The 18,598-nt window shown below is 56.9% G+C and overlaps 2 protein-coding genes across 2 annotated transcripts in view; one reads left to right on the forward strand and one right to left on the reverse strand.

The window, feature by feature from the left end:
- Nucleotides 1–3,361: 3,361 nt before the first annotated feature.
- On the reverse strand, nucleotides 3,362–5,259 carry GADD45GIP1 (GADD45G interacting protein 1). Its single transcript, XM_075902370.2, has 2 exons — nucleotides 4,871–5,259; nucleotides 3,362–4,228 (listed from the first exon to the last, which is right to left on the reverse strand). The coding sequence occupies exons 1-2, from the start codon at nucleotides 5,209–5,211 to the stop codon at nucleotides 3,898–3,900; spliced, it is 672 nt and encodes a 223-aa protein (XP_075758485.2). The 5' UTR covers nucleotides 5,212–5,259; the 3' UTR covers nucleotides 3,362–3,897.
- A 1,169-nt stretch (nucleotides 5,260–6,428) lies between these two features.
- The window catches only part of NFIX (nuclear factor I X), a 204,301-nt gene continuing 192,131 nt past the window's right edge, over nucleotides 6,429–18,598 (forward strand). Inside the window, exon 1 of the mRNA XM_089774603.1 lies at nucleotides 6,429–6,453. The gene's annotated coding sequence lies outside the window, so the exon portion shown is untranslated. The remainder of the gene's footprint in view (nucleotides 6,454–18,598) is intronic.

Here is an 18,598-nt window from a genome sequence, read left to right on the forward strand (position 1 = left end):
CCCGCCCTGGAGCCCCCACAATTTTCTTCCACTGGGTCACGAGGAAAAAAAAGTTTGAAACCCGCTGGCCTAGCACAGGTGAGTCCGCCCGGCCTCCATGCGCCCCACTAGGAACCCCCAGGGCTCGGCTGCATGCGGGACCGTACCAGGAGCGGCCCCGATCTTCCGAGGCACTTAAGGACCCGACTCCATTGATGTCAGGGCCAGCCTGGGCTGTGGACTCGATCGGCTGGGCTCCTCTCACCAGACCGCCTGTGCAACCGGGGCCTGAAAGGAATTCCTGCTGGAACCGGAGCTGCTCTTTGAGGCGAACACGGCAGCATGGCTCACAGCTCAGCCACCCGGGAAAGTCATTCCGGGGGTTAGTCACCTGCCCGTTACCGCCACCTGCATGAATGGGGCTGGCTTCTACTCCCCCCCGCCCCGTGGTGCCTGTCTGGCGTGGGCCGCTGGCGGGAAGAGCCTGTTTGCAATGTTTTGCCATGGGAGGGGGGTTTAACTGGTTATTCCAGGACCGCCTCCCCTGTGGGGCCAGCAGGCAGAATAACGCATCGGGTAGAGCCCATGGACCTATGAAAAGCCAGGGAGGGGAGGGCAACGCTCCCCTTTGCCCTAGAGGCAATGACACCCTGACTCGTAGTCGGGGGAAGATGCTTTCTTGGTAAATGCCCAACCCCACCGTGGCTGAGCCCTGGGCACTGGCTCTGGGGTGAATCCGGGGCCCATTCCCTCTCCTACTCCCCTTTCACCCCAGCCCCTCCCTAGATCAAGCTTCAGCTGGGCCGCAAGACTCCTAACGCTGCTGCCTCCTAGTGGCCCCCTGGGGGAAGCGCACCACTGCAAAGCCACCATGCCTAGCCCGCCGCCCCCTCGGCGCAGCTGGGCCGAGCAGCAGCCGCCGTGATGCTCACAGCTGCTCCCCGCCAGGGAGCGTTTTGTTTTCCGACGGTGCAAACACCTGCTCTGTGCGAAGAGGGGTCTCCCAAGCCAGCAGCCCAGCTGCTGGTGCTGCAAGGAAACCAATTTTGCTGTTTGATCAGGAGAGCTGTCCCAGCTGTGTGAAGCAGCCCAGGCATCATGCCAGGGAGGGGGGGGGGGGGGGGGGGGCACTGAAGCATCTAAGGGAGGGAGGGAAACCTCTGTCCACCGAGCTGAGAAAGGCTTTTGAAAGAGTCACAAATTTCACTTCCCAGCCACCTCCCGAGGCAGCGAGAGGGGAGGTAACGTGCCAAGGCTACGCTGCAGCCCCGCAGGGAAGCAATGGCTGGGTGATTAGGGCCCCAACTCAGCATGGGAGGGGCCCACATTCAATTTCCTGCCCTGCCTCAGACTGACCCCGGGCAATGTATTTCACCAGGCCGTGCCTCAGTTTCCCCAACCCTAAAAGAGGGGTGCAAGCGCTGCCCTGCCTCTGTGTGGGAGGAGAAACATTTTAAACGGTGAGGGGCTTGGATACGATGGGGATGGGGCCCTAACACAGGCAGAACCGGGAGCTCTGGTTCCCCAGCACTCCTACCCTTATGTGAGGAAAGGCTTAAGGGGGGAGCAGGTTTTGTCTCAAAGAAAAACAACTGAGGGGGACTTGACCATCTCAAAGCTCTTATGAAGGGGACAGGCAGGGCTATCCCAACCCCCCCCCTGGCCTTTTCTTCAAGCCCTGACCCCCCAGCAATGCAGCCCAGGGGATACCAGATCTGGCATCAGCAGGGTTTCAATCCCTCCAGAGAAACAGGCTAGGGACACCATTTCTACCCATCCTGGCTAATAGATGAATGGAGGTTTGGTCCATCAATGGCTATCTAGCTCTTTTTTGAACCCTGTTAAAGTCCTAGTCTTCACCACATCCTCTGGCAAGGAGTTCCACAGGTTGACTACGTATTGAGTGAAGACAAACTTCCTTTTGGTTGTGAAGACCAGGACTTTAACAGGGTTTAAAAAAGAGCTAGAGAAATTCATGGAGGTTGGGTCTATCAAGGGCTATTAGCCAGGCTGGGCAGGGCAGGTGTCCCTAGCCTGTGTCAGAGGCTGGGAAGGGGTGAAAGGGGAGGGATCACTTGATGATTCCCTGTTCTGTGCACTCCTGCTAGGGCACCTGCATTGACACTGTCGGCAGACAGGACACTGGTCTAGATGGAGCTTTGGTCTGACCCCGTCTGGCTGTTCTTGCATTCTCTGAGGCTACGTCTAGACTGGCATGATTTTCCAGAAATGCTTTTAACGGAAAAGTTTTCCGTTAAAAGCATTTTCGGAACAGAGCGTCTAGATTGGCACAGACGCTTTTCCGCAAAAGCACTTTTTGAGGAAAAGCATCCGTGGCCAATCTAGACGCGCTTTTCCACAAAAAAGCCCCGATCGCCATTTTCACAATTGGGGCTTTTTTGCGGAAAACAAATCTGAGCTGTCGACACTGGCCCTTTTGCACAAAAGTTTTGCGCAAAAGGACTTTTGCCCGAATGGGAGCAGCACAGTATTTCTGCAAGACGCACTGACAATCTTACATGAGATCGTCAGTGCTTTTGCGGAAATTCAAGCGGACAGCTGGCAAGTTTTTCCAGAAAAGCGGCTGATTTTCCAGAAAAACTGGCCAGTCTAGACACAGCCTGAGTGTACAGCGGTGGTGGGAGTGGGGTTTAGTGGTTGGAGCAGGACCAGAACTCAGGACTGGGGGTTCTATTGCCAACTCCGGAAGGGGATCTAGCGACTAGAGCAGAGAAGGTGAGGAGTTAGGACCTAGGCGCTAGTCTCAGCTCATTCCCTTTGCCTGGGTGTAGCGAGGCTGCAGATGGCTCCACGGAAGGACCGAGCAGTCGGTTACGCCCTTGCCACCCACGACTCAGTCTCCAATTTGGAAGAAAGCACAACTAGGAGCAGAGTGCAGGGCACAGGCCCCGGGAGGGAATTCTGCCTATGATAATGAATCTCACTCTTTCCTAACTAAACTGTGCTGCTCCTGGAGGTAGCATGGGCTGGGGGACAGAGGACAGGCTGTGATGTCATGAGGCCTGGGTTCTAGTTCCTGGCCTGCTGTGTGACATTGGGCAAGTCACTTCTCCTCCCCATGCCTCGGTTTTCCCCTCTGTAAAAGAGGGCAGTGACACGGGCTGTCTTCGGAGAGCTATTTGAGACCTACCACTGAAAAGCCCTAGTGAAGAGTGACTACATCATTGCTCGCTGCTGAAATGCAGCCACCTCTGGGCTAGAACGGGGCTGCTGTGTAACAATCCATACCAGCAGTTCAAGACATCCCCGTGGCGGGGAAGGGGTAAGCAAGACTTGACTCTTACCAGAAAAACCAGGGGTTTCTAAGGCATGTTTGTAACCAGGAGAGAACTGGCTGATGAAAGTCCCAGGTATCCAAAGCCCTCGTCAGAGCCTTTTATTTCAACATACAAGTACAGGGATTTCAGGCCACCAACTTGGAAGGGACAGAACCGGCTGTGCTGGGAGAGAAAGGAGCCTAGCGGTTACACAACTGAATGGTGGCCGGGGGGAGGAGGGGAAGAGCCTGGGGCTTTTGAGCAGGATCCTCCAATGACCTCCCTGTGCCTCTCTCAACCTCTGTGAGGTGGCCCAAGCGCAGATCTGAATGCAGCTGGGGGTGGCTGGAGAGCCCGTCCTGAGCTGGCTGGGTGTACAAGCATGGAGGGGGGGAAGCTGTCCACCCCCCTTGGCACACTTCAGGGGCTGGCCTGGCTGTGCAGTACCCTTTTCCCTGCCGCTGACCCCCAGGTAGAATGACCAGTGGTGGGTACTTGTTGTTCCAAGAAGCACGACTAGCATTCCAGATCTGAGCTGCCACCTCCCCTGCTCAGCCCCAGTCCAGCACTCGCAGGGAACAGAATTTAAGTTCAGGACAACCATGGCTCCCAATCTGAGGATTCTAGATCGTGTACTCCCTTATGCTGCTTCCGCCGCCTCAGCTGAGGCAGGGGCAGATTCTGGGGCAGTGGTGGCAGCATCAGCAGCTTGCTTCCTGGCCTCCTCCTTCAGCTGTTTCTTCTTCAGCTTGAGTTCCTTGCGCTGTTTCTTGTCCATCTCTTGCAGCAGCTCCTGGAATTTGGTGCTGCGGGGGTCCACCTTGTGGCCAAAGCGCTCCTGGACCTCAGCCAGCAGCCGCTCCTTCCGGGCCTTGTCCTCCCGCTCCTTCTCCTTGCGCGCTGCCTTTTCCCGCCGCCACTCCTCGATCATCTGTGGCATCTTGGCCATGTTGGCAGCGATCAGATTCTCTCTGCCAGCGCAAATCGGAAACAAGCCGTGAGACACTCACCACGACCGGGCACAAGCGGCAGGCTCTTTGTATCTCTCCTGCCACGGCCGTTCCCAGGACTTGCCTTGGCAATTTGTATGGGTGACAGAGGTCACCTCTCCTGTGGAGTTAGTAAAATAACGTACTCCCCTTTCCTGGGGGGCGGGCCTGGGAACCTTGCTCATAAGAGCAGGGCTGGGGCATTTCCTACAGTAATGTGTTGTGGGGGGTGTCATACTCCAAATGGGGATCAATATTCCAGGACTAAGGTTAGGTTCCAGCACCCCCCCCCCCCAGGAACTGGGTCAAGTTTTGGGCTTCCAGACACCTCCACGATGAGGTTTCTCCCCAGTGTTTCCTGTAAGCTGTGCAATTGGGCAGCTATGCCATCCAGCTGTTCAGCAGACTGCCCACTGCTAGGTTTTTGCTTCTACTGGTGGTGCCCCTGATTCGGTGCACATACAAATATTCCACACATAGGTGGAAAAGATTAGCGGGAATATTACCTGACCCCTCCGTGACCAGAGCTCCCCCCGCCTTGGAATGAGTCAAGTGCCAGGGCCCCCCCTCCCACCACTGTTAGGGCCCAGAGCTCGTCCCCGCTCGGTCTGGCCCCCTCCCCACCTCTCCACCCGCAGCCTCTCCTCCTCCCGCTCCTTCTTGTCCAGCGCCGCCTCCATCTCCCTCAGCCCGGGGAACCACTCCCGCTCCTCGGCCTCCATCTCCCGCAGCCGCTCGGGGCTGGGCCACAGGCGGGCCGGGTCCACGCCGGAGACGGAGCCGTGGCGCGCGAACAGCTTGGCCTCATAGGCGGGCTGCAGCTGCCACGGGGGCGCGAGGGGGTCGTCGGGGTCCGGCCGGTTCACGCCGCCCCGCTGGCGCCGCGGGGGCGGCCGCGCGTGGTAGGAGCGGGCGGCCGCGGCCCGCAGCAACCCCAGCCACGCCCGCTGCATGGGCGCCGCCATCTTGGCCCGTCACGTGACCCGAGGGGGCGGGTCCTGCGAGAAAGTCGTTCGGGTTGCGTACAGACGTGTCCGCCGCCCCGCTGACCGGAAGTGGGGTGGTGGAGGGCGGAAGTTGGTGGGGGGGAAGCGAAGAACCACCGGAAGTGGGCCTTGGGGAGCGGAAGAGTGGGTTTAGGAGTCCGGAAGTGGACATGGGGAGGCCCTGTGAGGACCGGAAGTGGGGCTTTTGGGCCAGTGAGGACCGGAAGTGGAGCTAAGGTGCCACGTGCCCCAAACTGAGACGTCTCCTCATGATGCCCTGGAAACAACCTGCTCTGGCTCCTAACCCGGGGCTGAGGTGCCAAACCTGAGTCAGTGTCACGTGCAAGCGACACGTGGTCAGGCCTCCCCCCACGCAAGGTGGCCGCCTCTGAGCAACAAAATCCTGGGACAGGCGGGCAGAGCCTGAGCCCACGTAACCAGCCAGCTGGCAGCAGGTGCTCTGCGCCCTGACGGATTTCCCAGGTCGGCCACCACTACAAAGAGAAAGCCTTGGGAAACCTGTACAGGGGCAATGAGACCAAGACTCCCCTGCCCCCCCAGGGGTAACGCTTACATCAGAACAGGGTCCAAAAGTAGCATTGGAATGACATGCAAGCACCTAAGCAATGGAATGAGATGGTGTGCTGTCTGTCTGTGGTGCCAAGATGAAAAGCCATCCTCTTGGGGCACAGTGGTGTCAGAAGTGACAGAAACGGCATTGGAGGGACACCTTGCACCTCACAACCTGGGGGCATTTGTGCTGCAACACAGCATGGAAATGAAATAGCTCTGACATTACGGCCTCATGCCACGCCCAGATGAAATATCAGCTTGCTGGTGTCTAGTTCAAGGGTAGACACTTCACAACCCTACTAGATTGTGGCTCCCAAGAAGATGTGATCATGGCACATAGCAAGGTTGTGTTGGTAGGTTGACCCCAAGTTGCCTTGTGATGTAAGATGACAGCATATAATGCTAAAGTCTGACGCAACACAGGATCTGAGGTACTGGTGTGCTGGAGTATCCTGGCCTCAATTTGAAGGGCTTTAACCTTTATGACCTCACAAATTGTCACCATGTGATGTCTTGTAACCTGAAGGATAAGCTGGATTCCCACCTAGCACTTGCTGTTCCTTCCATACCATTTCCTAGGTGTAGCTCCTGCCATCTCCACCAGGAAGAAACCCCCAGGCTCATCACAGCTTCTAAGGAAGTTTACCGGTAAGGCTTCTATTCTGGGGATCTCAGAAAAGTTTTGTGTTACATTTCTTCTGCCGTTACACACAGAACACACACCATCAGCGCTACACTAAAATCCTGTGTATAGCAAAATTGGTATTTCACAGTGGTAGCACAATTTTTTGAGTTTACCAAAATCTCTGAATAATCTAGTGTGGACTGTTGGGGCGTATCTACACTGGGAAACTTACCAGCACTATACAGATATAATTATACTGTTATACATCAACCCTTATCACTCCTGTTTCCAAAGTGACATAGGTAAATTGGAAAAAAACCAACCTCTTATTTAGGAATAAGAATGCCTATATGGGGAGAGCTGTCATGGTGTAGGTATAAATTAATAGATGATAAAGCCAGATTGGACCTTTGTGATCACTTTGCTTGACCTCCTGTATAACCCAGGCCACTGAACTGCCCTGAATTAATTCCTTGTTAATTTAAAGCATTCTCTTTTATAAAAACATCCAATTTGATTTAAAAATGTACAGCATTGGAGAATCCACCAAAACCCTTGGGAAGTTGTTCCAACAGTTAAAAATCCTCACTGTTAAAAATTAGCACCAAAAATTATTCTGATTTGTCTAGCTTCAACTTCCAGTTTTTGGTAGACTTTTCTTTTCTAGATTGAAGAGCCCAGTATCAAAGTTTTGTCCTCCAAGCAGATACTTGTGCACTTAAGTGCTGGTAAATTTCCTCAAGTAGATAAGCCCTTATGTTGATTACCCATCCCAGGTATTTCTTCCTTTGCTCTTCCACTTAATTTAAAGTTTTCCCCTTCCATTCCTTTTCCTTATTGTGAAACTAACAATGGAACAATAGCTTTCCCCTCCTCCCCCACACCTTCTTTTGAGCAGCCTCAGGGAAAGCTAGGGTGAGTTTTATGAGTGAGTTTTATATACATATTGGGCTGTGGGAACAATTATTTCTCCCCATAAAACCTAAAGTGACATGCAGCGGTTTGTTTGCTTTGAGCCTGATGACTTTTAATGAGACACCAGAACCGCTGTGCTGGAAGAATTGTGCCTTTCTAGGGGAGCGTAATGATCCCTGTGCTAAACTGATCCAAATTCAGACACGCCCCCCCCCCCCAGGTCTGTAATTAGGGTCTGATTGCCACACGGCTCCCTCCAAGTCAGTGTTAACTCATGTCAGGGATTTTTCTCGCTCTCAGTTTACTTGTAGTGGTTTTAAGTGCTGGAATTAGGTGGGGGTAGGAGTGGGCACCCGTGGTCTTTAAATATCCTGAAGCACTTTTCCTAAGGTGTTAACTCTGATGTCCTGGCCTGTATCCAGCTTTGGTAATTAAATTCTGCCTCCCTAAACTCCTCCACTGTGATTTCAGTTGCTAATGGTCTTATTTGCTTGCTGTCCTAAAATGGTGTGGGGTGTTGCTGTGCGCAGCTGCTGTGTACGGTCCCCACCAGGTGCAGCTACATTTCACAGTGGGTGAATGAGCCCTGTAGATGCAGGTTGGCACTCGGGCCAAAGGTGCCTCAGAATGACATCGTGACAACAACTGGTGGTTTCCTGGGCTTTTAGAGATGTAGCTGTCGCCCATTGGGATACCACCAGGAATTCATTGGTTCTAAGGCCAGAAGGGATCTAGTCTGCTCTCCTGTGTAACACAGGCCAGAGAGTTTCCCTGAACTCATTCCTGTTTGAGTTAGAGCATCTCCTGTGGGGGGAAAAAAAATCCAGTCTTGATTTTAAAATGGCCAGTAAGGCAATTTTAAAATCCATCGCTATCCTAGGTAAGTGGTCTTAAGGCGATAGTACTTGGATTCTTCTTTGTACCCAAAGGGCTGACAGCTTGAGCAAAAAAAGTCTCTTTGTTAGTGTAACAGTATAGGGCATATGACACATGGCAGAGCAGTTCTGATTCCATCCAGCAGAGGGCAAGAGGCTCAGAGAATGATCACCGTTGCCCCCTATTGACAGAGAGGTAGAATCTCATTAGTGACGAGAAAATGAACAATAATATCTAGATAAACTTAAAAAAACCAACAAATAGTCCAGTAGCACTTTAAAGACTAACAGAACATGTAGATGGTATCATGAGCTTTCACTTCTTCAGATGACCCGTGCAGTTATCCTGTACAGACTAACTCAGCTATCCTCTGAATAATATCTAGCTCTTCCTTACTGCTTTTCATCAGTGTAGATCTGAAAAGTACTGTGCAGTCTTGGGTACATCTACACAGCATCATTATTTTGAAATAACTAGCGTTTTTTCAAAATAACAGTCCACGTCTACACCGCAGGCAGTTATTTCAAAATAATGTCGAAATACTGTCAAGCTGGAGGACTTCTTATTCCGACTCCTATAACCCTCATTGTACGAGGAGCAAGGGAAGTCAGAGGAAGAGTGCTCTATTTTGAAATAAGTGCTGTGTAGACACTCCCAGTTTCGAAATAAGCTACACAATTGGCGTAGCCGTTAGCGTCGCTTATTTCAAGTTAAGCCCTGCTGTGTGGACGCAGCCTTTAAGTCATCGTGTGACGTAGTGGGGGTACTTGCTGGGCTGTGGTGACCTCTGCTGTCTGGAGCAAGACCCAGCAGGGAAAACCTCGCTAGGCAGAGGTAAGGCCAAACTTGTCGAACCAGTGGCCAGACCCCCCCATGGAGAGGAACAAAGGAAGGTGAATGCTGCCCTGACTGGGGGGCAGGGCGGCAAGGGAATTTAGTTGTTACTGTGGGAGAGCATGGAGGAGAGCCTAGGGAGAGGAGCTGGAGTAGGGGCCCAGTCTCCCCCCACTCAAGGGGGCCTGAGGCATCCTAGCCCAGTTCTGTGACCAGACTACATCTGTGCTGTGCTGTATCCTGGAGAGGCAATAAACTTCCTCTATTCCACCGGCTGGTGCAGTGTGTGCCATTTCGGGGTGCAGGAGACGGGGAACCCCCAACGCACCGTCACACATCGCAACACACCTGTGAAGTAGGGAAATAGTCCGACTTGTAAAGAGGCTGCATGACAGACCCAAGAAGTCTGTGACAGAGCAGGGAACCAAACCTGGCTTGCCAAAGGCCTAGGTGCCTACCCTAACCACTAGACCGCCCTATCCACCTGCTAATCAAAAGGGCAAAGACAAATATGCCACTGTCATCCCTTCATCTGGCTCAGCCTCCAGCCCCTAACCCGACATGCCCAGAGCGGTTGCCGGACGGTGGGAGTCAGGCCCACGCCGGTGCCATTTTGAGGCCACCTCATCTTTTGTTTGCTTCTTTTTCTACCCTTCAGCCGTCAGCCTCTGGCAGAGCTTTCCCACCGGCCGCGATCCAGCACCGGCTCCCCGAGTAGCGTTTGCCAACTGTAAACTGCCTTTTACTTAATTGTTTCACTGGCATCCCCTTCCCCTTCCCCCCAGAGAGGGAGCAAGCCGGGGAAGCTTAAGAGCCCCACTAATAACATAATGTTCCCTGCCGAATTGCACGTGGCGGAAGAGAATGGCGAACAAATTACTTTCTTCCCTTCTCCCTCCTTCCCTCGCTTTCCCGGGCCTCCCCTGCCCTAGCCCCCTCGAGCCAGAACACGTTAAATGAACCTCAGCTCCCCCCTTTTTTTCAAGCTAATTAAACGCCCTGGTTCAGCTGAGCAGGAGAGCGGCCGGCTGCGGCTCTCTTCTCCCTCCCAGTCCCCTTTTCGCTCGCTCTTGCACTCTTTAAGCCTATTTGTTTCCTGTCAGCGTCTGTCTTCAGAGACCCCCCTTCTCCAAAACAAGACGACATCTTAATGGCTTCTGGCACCGTCAGCCAAATAACAAAACTCACGGCAACTCTTCGCAGCCAGCCCCCCCCGCCCTCCACCTCCCGCGCTTGACAGGCATCCCCTGTGGACCGTTCTAATGGCTGTGCTCAGGCCTGCGTCATCTCCAGGCAGCCCGAGTGAGGAGTGGCAGGGCCAAGAGAGACCGATAAAAGCCACGCGGGTTGAGGCAGGGAGGGCTGGCTTGGCTCAGGTTTGGTCCTTCGTACCTGGGCCTGCCCGCCTGCTGCCGTCCCCTCGGGTCCGCTCTCTGAATCTTTCATCAGGGCCCCGGCCCCGCAAGATGAAATATTTACAAGGCCTGCGGGTTGATCCGCGGCCAAGCAGCCCCCAACAATGAGGCTGGCGCCTTTCCCCCTAATTAGAGAGCGAGCTGCTTGTCCCCAAACAGGGATTGTTTGGGGGAGAGATCTGCGTAGCTTCAGGCACGTGGGGTCAGCTCTGAGTCCCTAGCCCAGGTTTCTCCACAGCTGGAAAATCCTCCAGATGGCCTTGAGTTCTGTGGTGGGGTCACATGCGTCAAATGCTAGAACTCTGGGGACCTCCCCAGCCCGAAGCAGGGTAAGCGAATCTGTTCTAGACCATCCCGGATCGATCTTTGGCGAAACTGATCTTAACCACTTCCTGGGACGGGCGTTCCCCAGGAAAGGGCAGAAAATAGGAGTGGGGCTGGGCTCTGGGGGCCATGTATAAAGCAGGACGGTTGTCATGTGACGAAGGTCAAGCGTGTGACCTACAGGGAGCCGTAGCGAAGGTGAGTCAGTTGGGGAGAGCTGTGGTCAGGAAGCAGGTGCTTTGTAGGAGCCAGGAAGGGCTGTGGCCTTTGGCTTGAGACTGTGGAGTTTCTTTGGGTTGCTCCCGTGTCTGGACCTGCCCCCCCGGGCTCCCAAGGAGGAACAGAGAGGGACAGGCGGGTGCATCAGCGCAGCGTGGATGTCAGGGCATGGCTGAGCTTTGCCGTTATCCGACGTATGCCCCTGATTCCGGATTCCAGTGACTTGATGTTAACTCCCATCCCTACACTCCAAATGGCAGTGTACAGGCCCTGGCTGTAGGCTTGCCCTGGAAAGGAGCTGCGGCTGATGGGAAAAATGGCTGTCTGGTTATGGGGTCTGTGGGGCAGAGGAATAGGCGGTGGAAATGTAAATTGTGGCCCTTTGCAAGGCCGTGGAGAATTTGCGCGCAGATAAATTCTCGCCTGGCTGAGCACCCAGGGCCCACCTCTCTGATTCGTACTGCTTCAGGAGCCATCTCTTAGAAGCATTTGCAGTAGCAGGCAGCACGGTCAGTGGTTAGAACGCTAGCTGGGGCATCGAGGCTGCTTGAGTTCTGTTCCTGACTCTCAGCGACTTTGGGCAATTGCAGCCTTTCCCTCAGCCTCAGTCTCCCCTTTGATGAAATGCGGATAACGAGCCTTCCCTCCGCTGGGGGATGAAAACCCTCCTGCAGGTGCACCCGGCTGTCCCTTCTCTGGGGTGCAGCTTCCTTCGGGATGAGCCCGCCAGCTGTTCAGAGCTGCGCAGGGCGGGAAGTGAGGAGGAATGCTGGGTCCAGCGGCCATGGGGCGAGGCAGGGAAGAATTTGGCATTTCTCTTGCCAGAAGTGCCAAGGGTTTTGTACCAGTCCTGAGTGCTCGGGGCTTGATCGCGCGGGCGGACGGGCAGGCGGTGGGTGTTGGCATTAACAGCTCTGTCTCAAGCCCATGAGCAGCAGCCCTTCTGGGAATGAGGGGCCCCTGCTTCCGGCTGGCTTTATCTCCGGGGGTCTCCTCCCCTCTGCTCCTGTGTTGCTGGAACGGGGGTGGGGGGCCAGTCACTTTCATGGGGCTAGGACATGGCAGGCCCGGGGAGGCAGATGGTCGGCTCTGGCACGCTAGCCAGGACATTTGGTAACGTCGCAGACAGCACTCTGCATCCCCCCTCCCCTTCCCCTTCATCCTCCAAACATGCGGCTGCGCTCGGGCTTTGGAGCCAGGATGAGCCGTCTGGTGCCCCGAGAGAGCTCGGATCAGAGCACCTCCTGCGGCGCTCCCTGGTGAGCCAGCCGGCCCATCCTGCGTGCCCCAGCTCGGCAGGAAGCGGACAAACAGCCCGGAAGCCAGCCCTGCCGTGCCCTGGGCTGCCATCTGCAGACAGCCCGTGGCCAAAGGCGAGGCGGGGGCGGGGCGAGAGACACGGAGGGGCTGGAATTTCCTCCTTCCCTTTGTGGCTGGGAGTGTGGCCGCCACGGGGTGTTCCAGAGCTAGGAGTGCCCTCCAACTGCAAGGCAAGGTTCCTCTCCCCCACAGGGCACCAGCCCGGCCCCTCGTCTGCAGCCTTGTCAGTGGCACATTAGGGACCTTACATTTAGATGAATTAACGAATCGACTAGTCGCTAAGGGGGCCTCCTGCTGGGCTCTTGCTATAGTTCCAAAGTGGACGCCCCGCAGGGAGCGCAGAACCAGTGGGGGAGTCCCCTGCCGGCCTGGGTCGCTGTGGGGCTTCTGCTTTTGAAATGTACAAGCCCTGCTGGGGCTCTTGTACATTTCAAAAGCAGAATCGCAGCAAAGGCGGGGCGAGCGGAGACCGCTTCCTTACCTGCTTGCGCCATTTCCCGCTGTGCCTCTGCCTCCCCTGATCCCCACGGAGACGGTGCTGGGGGGAACCTGAGAGAAGCAGCAAGGGGGGGAAGTGACTAGTCGCATCATTAGTCAACTATCCGATAAACTTCTGCTTATTGGATAGTTGACTAGTCGCTTACATGCGTAGGACACACCCTGCAAGGGGAGTCCACTGGGCCCTGGTCTGGCTGGGCTCTGCTGTGGTACAGGAGGACTTAGAGTCTGAGGTCAGGGTCCCCTGGTGCCAGGTGGGACGCAGGTCCCTGGCCGAGCTGAAGTTGGGCTGGACTAGAGGGGGGGTTGACCTGGCGGCCGCTCGGCTTGGGGCACCAGGTGAACTGGGTCAGTTCCAGTGGTGCGGTGCAGCTGCAGGGGAGCTCAGCGCTCACTGCCTAAGGAGGTGCAGAAGGGATTCAATTCCGGGCGGCTACTTCTCCTGCGCCCCCCGCCGCGGCTGCTCCACCACGTCCGTTTTTTGCGTGTTTGCTCAGTCAGAGCCAGTGGGGGTGCATCTCCTTTGAGGTGGAAATTCCACCATCATGTGTACCCGTCGAGTGGGACCCAGGCCCTGCCTAGAAGAGCGTATTGAGTGAATAAACAAGCCATACTGCAGGAGGGGAAACTGAGGAACATGGTGAGGGGGTGACTCGCCCAAGGCCACCCAGTAAGTCAGTGGCAGAGCCAGGAATAGACACACACACACACACACACACACACACCCCAGGCCAGGGGATCTTTCCAGGTTGTTACAAGCCCTTCACTTCCCCACAAAAACACATTGTGTTCCCCACGGTGCTTCGGTCAGGCTGTGTCCCAGTGGCAAATCACTCCTCGGCTGGAAGTGATGTCACCCCTCTAGATCCTGTGTGGCCCCCTTGCCAGGGGCGCGGGCTCCGAGCCCATGGCCCCGTGCCCGTGGCTGAGCGCAATCGCACCCCCCAGGCCGTGCCGTAAGCTCCCCTTCCTGCCAAGCCATCCAGGCCGGTGTCAAGAGGCCGCTGAACAGAGACGGCCGCAGGACCAGGGGCGCCAGGCGGTGCGTGGGAATTGGGGAGCAAACAGGATCACAGGGAACAGCGGGATGTGGTTTTATGGAGACCTGCACACACAAGAAATGCCGGGGGGAGGGGGGAGCTGGGCCAGGAGCAGCTCGTGCGGACGGCATCGCTCCATTGTCTTCGCAGCGCTGTGCGTGGGCCTGTCCCATCCAGCGAGGGCAGAGTGCGGGGAGGGGCCGAGTATCCCAGAGGCAGGGTGTGGGGGGGGGGCTTCATTTATAATGAGGCACAAGGCGATTGGAATGCGGGGGCAGCAGGGGGAGGCTGAGGATGGCAAAGTGCAGGGACAGCTTCTCCAGGGCAGCTCTGACCCTCACCCACAGCCCAGCCGAACCCCACCACCCCAGTCTTGAACCTCAGACGCAGCTCCTCACTCCTGGCCTGCAGCCCCCAGCAGCCCAGCCCTGCCCTGCCCCCCCTCGCTCTGCTGCTCCTCACTCCTGGCCTGCAGCCCCCAGCAGCCCAGCCCTGCCCTGCCCCCCCTCGCTCTGCTGCTCCTCACTCCTGGCCTGCAGCCCCCTGCCCCCCAGCCCTGCCCCCTGCCCCCCCCTCCCCCCAGCTCTGCCCCCCAACCCTGCTGGTGCCCCTCACTCCTGGCCCACAGCCCCTGCCCCCCAGCCCTGTTGGTGCCCCTCATTCCTGGCCCACAGCCCCTGCCCCCCAGCCCTGTTGGTGCCCCTCATTCCTGGCCCACAGCCCCTGCCCCCCAGCCCTGTTGGTGCCCCTCATTCCTGGCCCACAGCCCCTGCCCCCCAGCCCTGTTGGTGCCCCTCATTCCTGGCCCACAGCCCCTGCCCCCCAGCCCTGCCCCCCAGCCCTGTTGGCGCCCCTCACTCCTAGCCCACAGCCCCTGCCCCCCAGCCCTGGCCTCAGCCCTGTTGGTGCCCCTCACTCCTGGCCCACAGCCCCTGCCAGGCCAGTTCTGTCCCCAGGCCCTACCAGGACCCCTCACTCCCAGCCCACAGCCCCTGCCAGCCCAGCCCTGGTCTCCTGCCTCTATCTCTATCACTGCCCTTCACGCTCTCCTATCCCTACCCCTGCCCCTCATCATTCTGTCCACGCGTGTGTCCAGTGCTGCTGCCCCTCCCCGCCCTGTGAGTGGTTACAGTGGATCTGGGGGAGCGTCTGCCTGTCTGTCAGTGTGACAGCCACGTGTCTGTCATGCAGGCTCCTGGGCTGATGGCCGCGGCCGAGCTTGGAACCAGCCTGGGAGGGGGCTGCTGGCAGAGAACGCAGGAGTAGCCATGGCAAAGGCCACGGGGGAGTGAGGGTTGAAGGGCTCGCAGGATGGGGCAGGCGGGCTGGGGAGTCAGCGCGGAAGCCCTGGCGCTGACGTGCAGCTGGTGCCGCAGCCTTGACTGCCCAGAGGAGAGTTTTCCTGGGGCCCATCGTTCACGTCGGTCTCGCTTCTCTGCACAGCTCCCCTTCCCCGTCAGCCTCTGAGTCCCGGTCCCACTTCTCCCACGGGGGGAGGGGCACGCATGCGCCCCCCTTCCCCCCTCCCGAATCCAGTCCGAGCCCTTCTCCTCCCTAATCCGAGTGAGTGAACAGATGGGTGGAATCCTCTCCGTGGCTGGCACGGCGGCAGATGGCATTAGCTGGCACTCTGTCACCTGGGCAACTCCATCCTGCCGCGGATTCTTCTGCGAGCCAGGCCCGGCTGCCGCAGGACTCCATGCCTGCTGGGGGAAGTGGGGAGGAGGGGGAGGCCATCCACGCTGCTGTGGGGCTCATCCACAGTGGCCTGGCAGAGGGGACTCCAGGGCTCCTGTCTGGAGAGGGGGGACTGTGCCCAGGTGGCTTGGGGACACATGTAACTTCTTTTACGTGCTGGCTGGTTTGGGTTTGGTTTGGTTTGACTGGGTGAGGCAGAGATGGGCCTGATCCCTGCCCCCACTGCAGGGCAGTCGCTTGCCCAGTGCCACACTCCCAACCTGGGCTAAACCCCAATATTGCCTCTGACCCACCAGACTCCACTCCCCTGCCAGAGCTGGAAAAAGAACCAGGAGTCCTGACTCCCAGCCTGCCCCCTGCTCTGACCTCTAGTCCCCAGGCGCCTCTCAGAGCTGGAAAGACACCCCCAGCCTCCTGCTCTGAGCCCCGCACCACACGCTCTTCCAGAAGTGGCAACAGGCCCGGATTCCTGAGGCCCCATCCTGTGCTCTGAGCACAAGGCCCCTGGGAACAGAGCCCAGCCCAGCCGTCCTGAGGCCTGTTCCTCCGTGCAAGGCAGGGCCCTCTCTGAATGCTTCTCCTCTCCCCCCAGTGCCGGCCGCTGAATCTCGGCAGAGCTGGCCCGGGGACTGCTCCATATTCACAGACAAGCTGTTTGCGCCCATCTGGCGAAGTTGTAGCCTGTCTTTCTTCCTCTCAGCTCTCCCCTCCTGACAGAAATGTCTCAGGTGTCTAAATATCCCAAGCCATCTGACTGGCAGTAACCAGCCAACAGCCACTTGCTCACGGGCCCTGGCTCCTGGGCTTCAAACGGCTTCCAGACAGGGCAGCAAAATCTCACGTTACGGGGGTGGCCTCTATGCCTTCCCCAGGCCATGTGGTTGTCCCTTCCCCCGCTCCCCATCTTCTGTCAGGGGCAACCAAATCCTTCTAGTCCCATCAGGTTTGCCTGGTGATGCCTGATATCTATCTATCTATCTATCTATCTATCTATCTATCTATCTATCTATCTATCTATCTATCTATCTATCTATCTATCTATCTATCTATCTATCTATCTATCTATCTATCTATCTATCCCCATACACTTTCTCTCTGTGTGTCTCTCTGTCTGTCTATCTATCCACACTTCTGTCTCTAAACACACACACTCCCCCAAAGTAACAACCGATATTACCCTCGCACAAAGGGCTTTGAAGCGGTTACTCCATACACAGCCCACGCGCACCAGCCAGGCAGCAACAAGCGAGTGTGTAGACATGGGGAGGCGTCCCTGGCCTGTGTCTCTCTGTTGAGTGGCCAGATAGTGCGGGTCAGACTGAAGCTGCCCATGGAGCTTGGTGACTCAGAACAGGCCCCGAGCCCCTCGAGGCAGCGGCCATGGGACACGTTGCTCCATTAATCCCTCGTAACTCTGCCCTCAGAATTCGGCTGTGCCGGGCCTGGGGTGCGAGCCCATCTGTCGGCCGCTCTTGTGACACCTCCGGGCCTGCTGCTCCCACTGGAGTCAAGGGCCCGAATTCTGTCTCTGGTGCAAATGGGGAGGGACTCTAGTGAGGGCAGTGACCAAGAGGCTGAGCTGCCTCATGGGGAGTTTTGCCAAGGGAGAAAGCTAGTGAGGCAGGATGGTGCAATGGTTAGGGGGCTTACCTGGGAGGCCGCATGCCTGGATTCATTTCCTGTGGGCAAATCCCTTAATCTCGTGATCCAGCTCCTCCCAAGTCAGCGCCTGACTCCCACAGGCTGGGAGCCACTGCCTGCCCAGATCTGGAACAGACCCAGCCGTCCTGCCTGCTCAGATTTGGCGAGGGGGTACATCGAAAGGGTAGTTGCTACATTCAGTGCAGGAGGCGCTGGACTCAGATGCGGAGACAGGTGGGCTGGAAGGGCGGGGTCGGTGTCCGTGAATCCTACCCTCGCGTAGATGGTCTTAGGACACAGGCTGATCCCCACGCTGCCTGGGAAGGAATTCTCCTGCCAAGCTGCCCCAACGGGTCATGTGCCTCGGGCAGGGTTGCTGCTTTCCTCCGCAGCGTCTGGGATGGCTACTGTGGGAAGCCTGATGGTGAAAATAAACATGATGGGAGACGGCAGACTAGACTGGGGAGACCAGGCCAGCAGGATGTGGGACACTGGACAGGGGAAATCTCTCAATCTAGCCATCCCCCAACTGACTATCTATCTATCCGTCTATCCCCATACTATCCATCCATCCATCCATCCATCCATCCATCCATCCCCATACAATCTATCTATCTATCTATCTATCTATCTATCTATCTATCTATCTATCTATTCGGAAGATCTCTTGGTCACATCATTGACATGAGGACCCCCACGTGAGCCCCCATTTCCTGCGACTCCCTGTTTCAGGGCCCTCCCCTGCCACTTTCCCGCCGCGCCCACCTTGGAAGCCAAGCAGTGGCTGGGTGATGACGACCGTGGGAGAGAGAGACAAGGGGGTGGGGGAGGGCTGCAGGTGGCATCAGAGCTGGCACGGTGGCAGTTAATCAGGTTTGCCAGCGCCATCTGTCAGAATGTGAGCATCTGGGAGTCAAGGTGACCCTGTCACCCTTCGTTAGAATTACGAGCTTGGCATCTGTATTAAACCGCAACCAGCCGCGGCGGCAGAGCAAATGCCCGGCTGGGGGAGAAGCGAGCCGCTAGCTCAGCTGGGCGAGTTGATAAATGGAACTAATTTGATCTTAATAATTCACTGATTCACGACTGCCAAAGGGTCTGCGCTCCCTTTCAGCGCGTCGCACGCAGCGCCCCCCCCCGGCCCCCCCGCTGCAGATTGGTTTGGAGGAGCGCTTTGCTCATCACTGCCTAGCACAGATGGCCTTTCTCTTGTGCATTGGAGGGAGGGGTCGCTTATCCCCCACCCCTTCCCCGCACCGGTGTTGTTTTCTGCACATGGAGGGAGGGGGAGGGACGACGGAGGATAAGGCAGCAGGTGTGAGAGCAGAGCCCCCTGCACCTGGGCGAGGCGGTGGAAGGAGCCAGGCTGCCGCACTGCTGCAGTTGGA

Source organism: Pelodiscus sinensis, chromosome 31 (genome assembly GCF_052426305.1).
Source record: "Pelodiscus sinensis isolate ZL-2025 chromosome 31, ASM5242630v1, whole genome shotgun sequence".
Classification (NCBI taxonomy): domain Eukaryota; kingdom Metazoa; phylum Chordata; order Testudines; family Trionychidae; genus Pelodiscus; species Pelodiscus sinensis.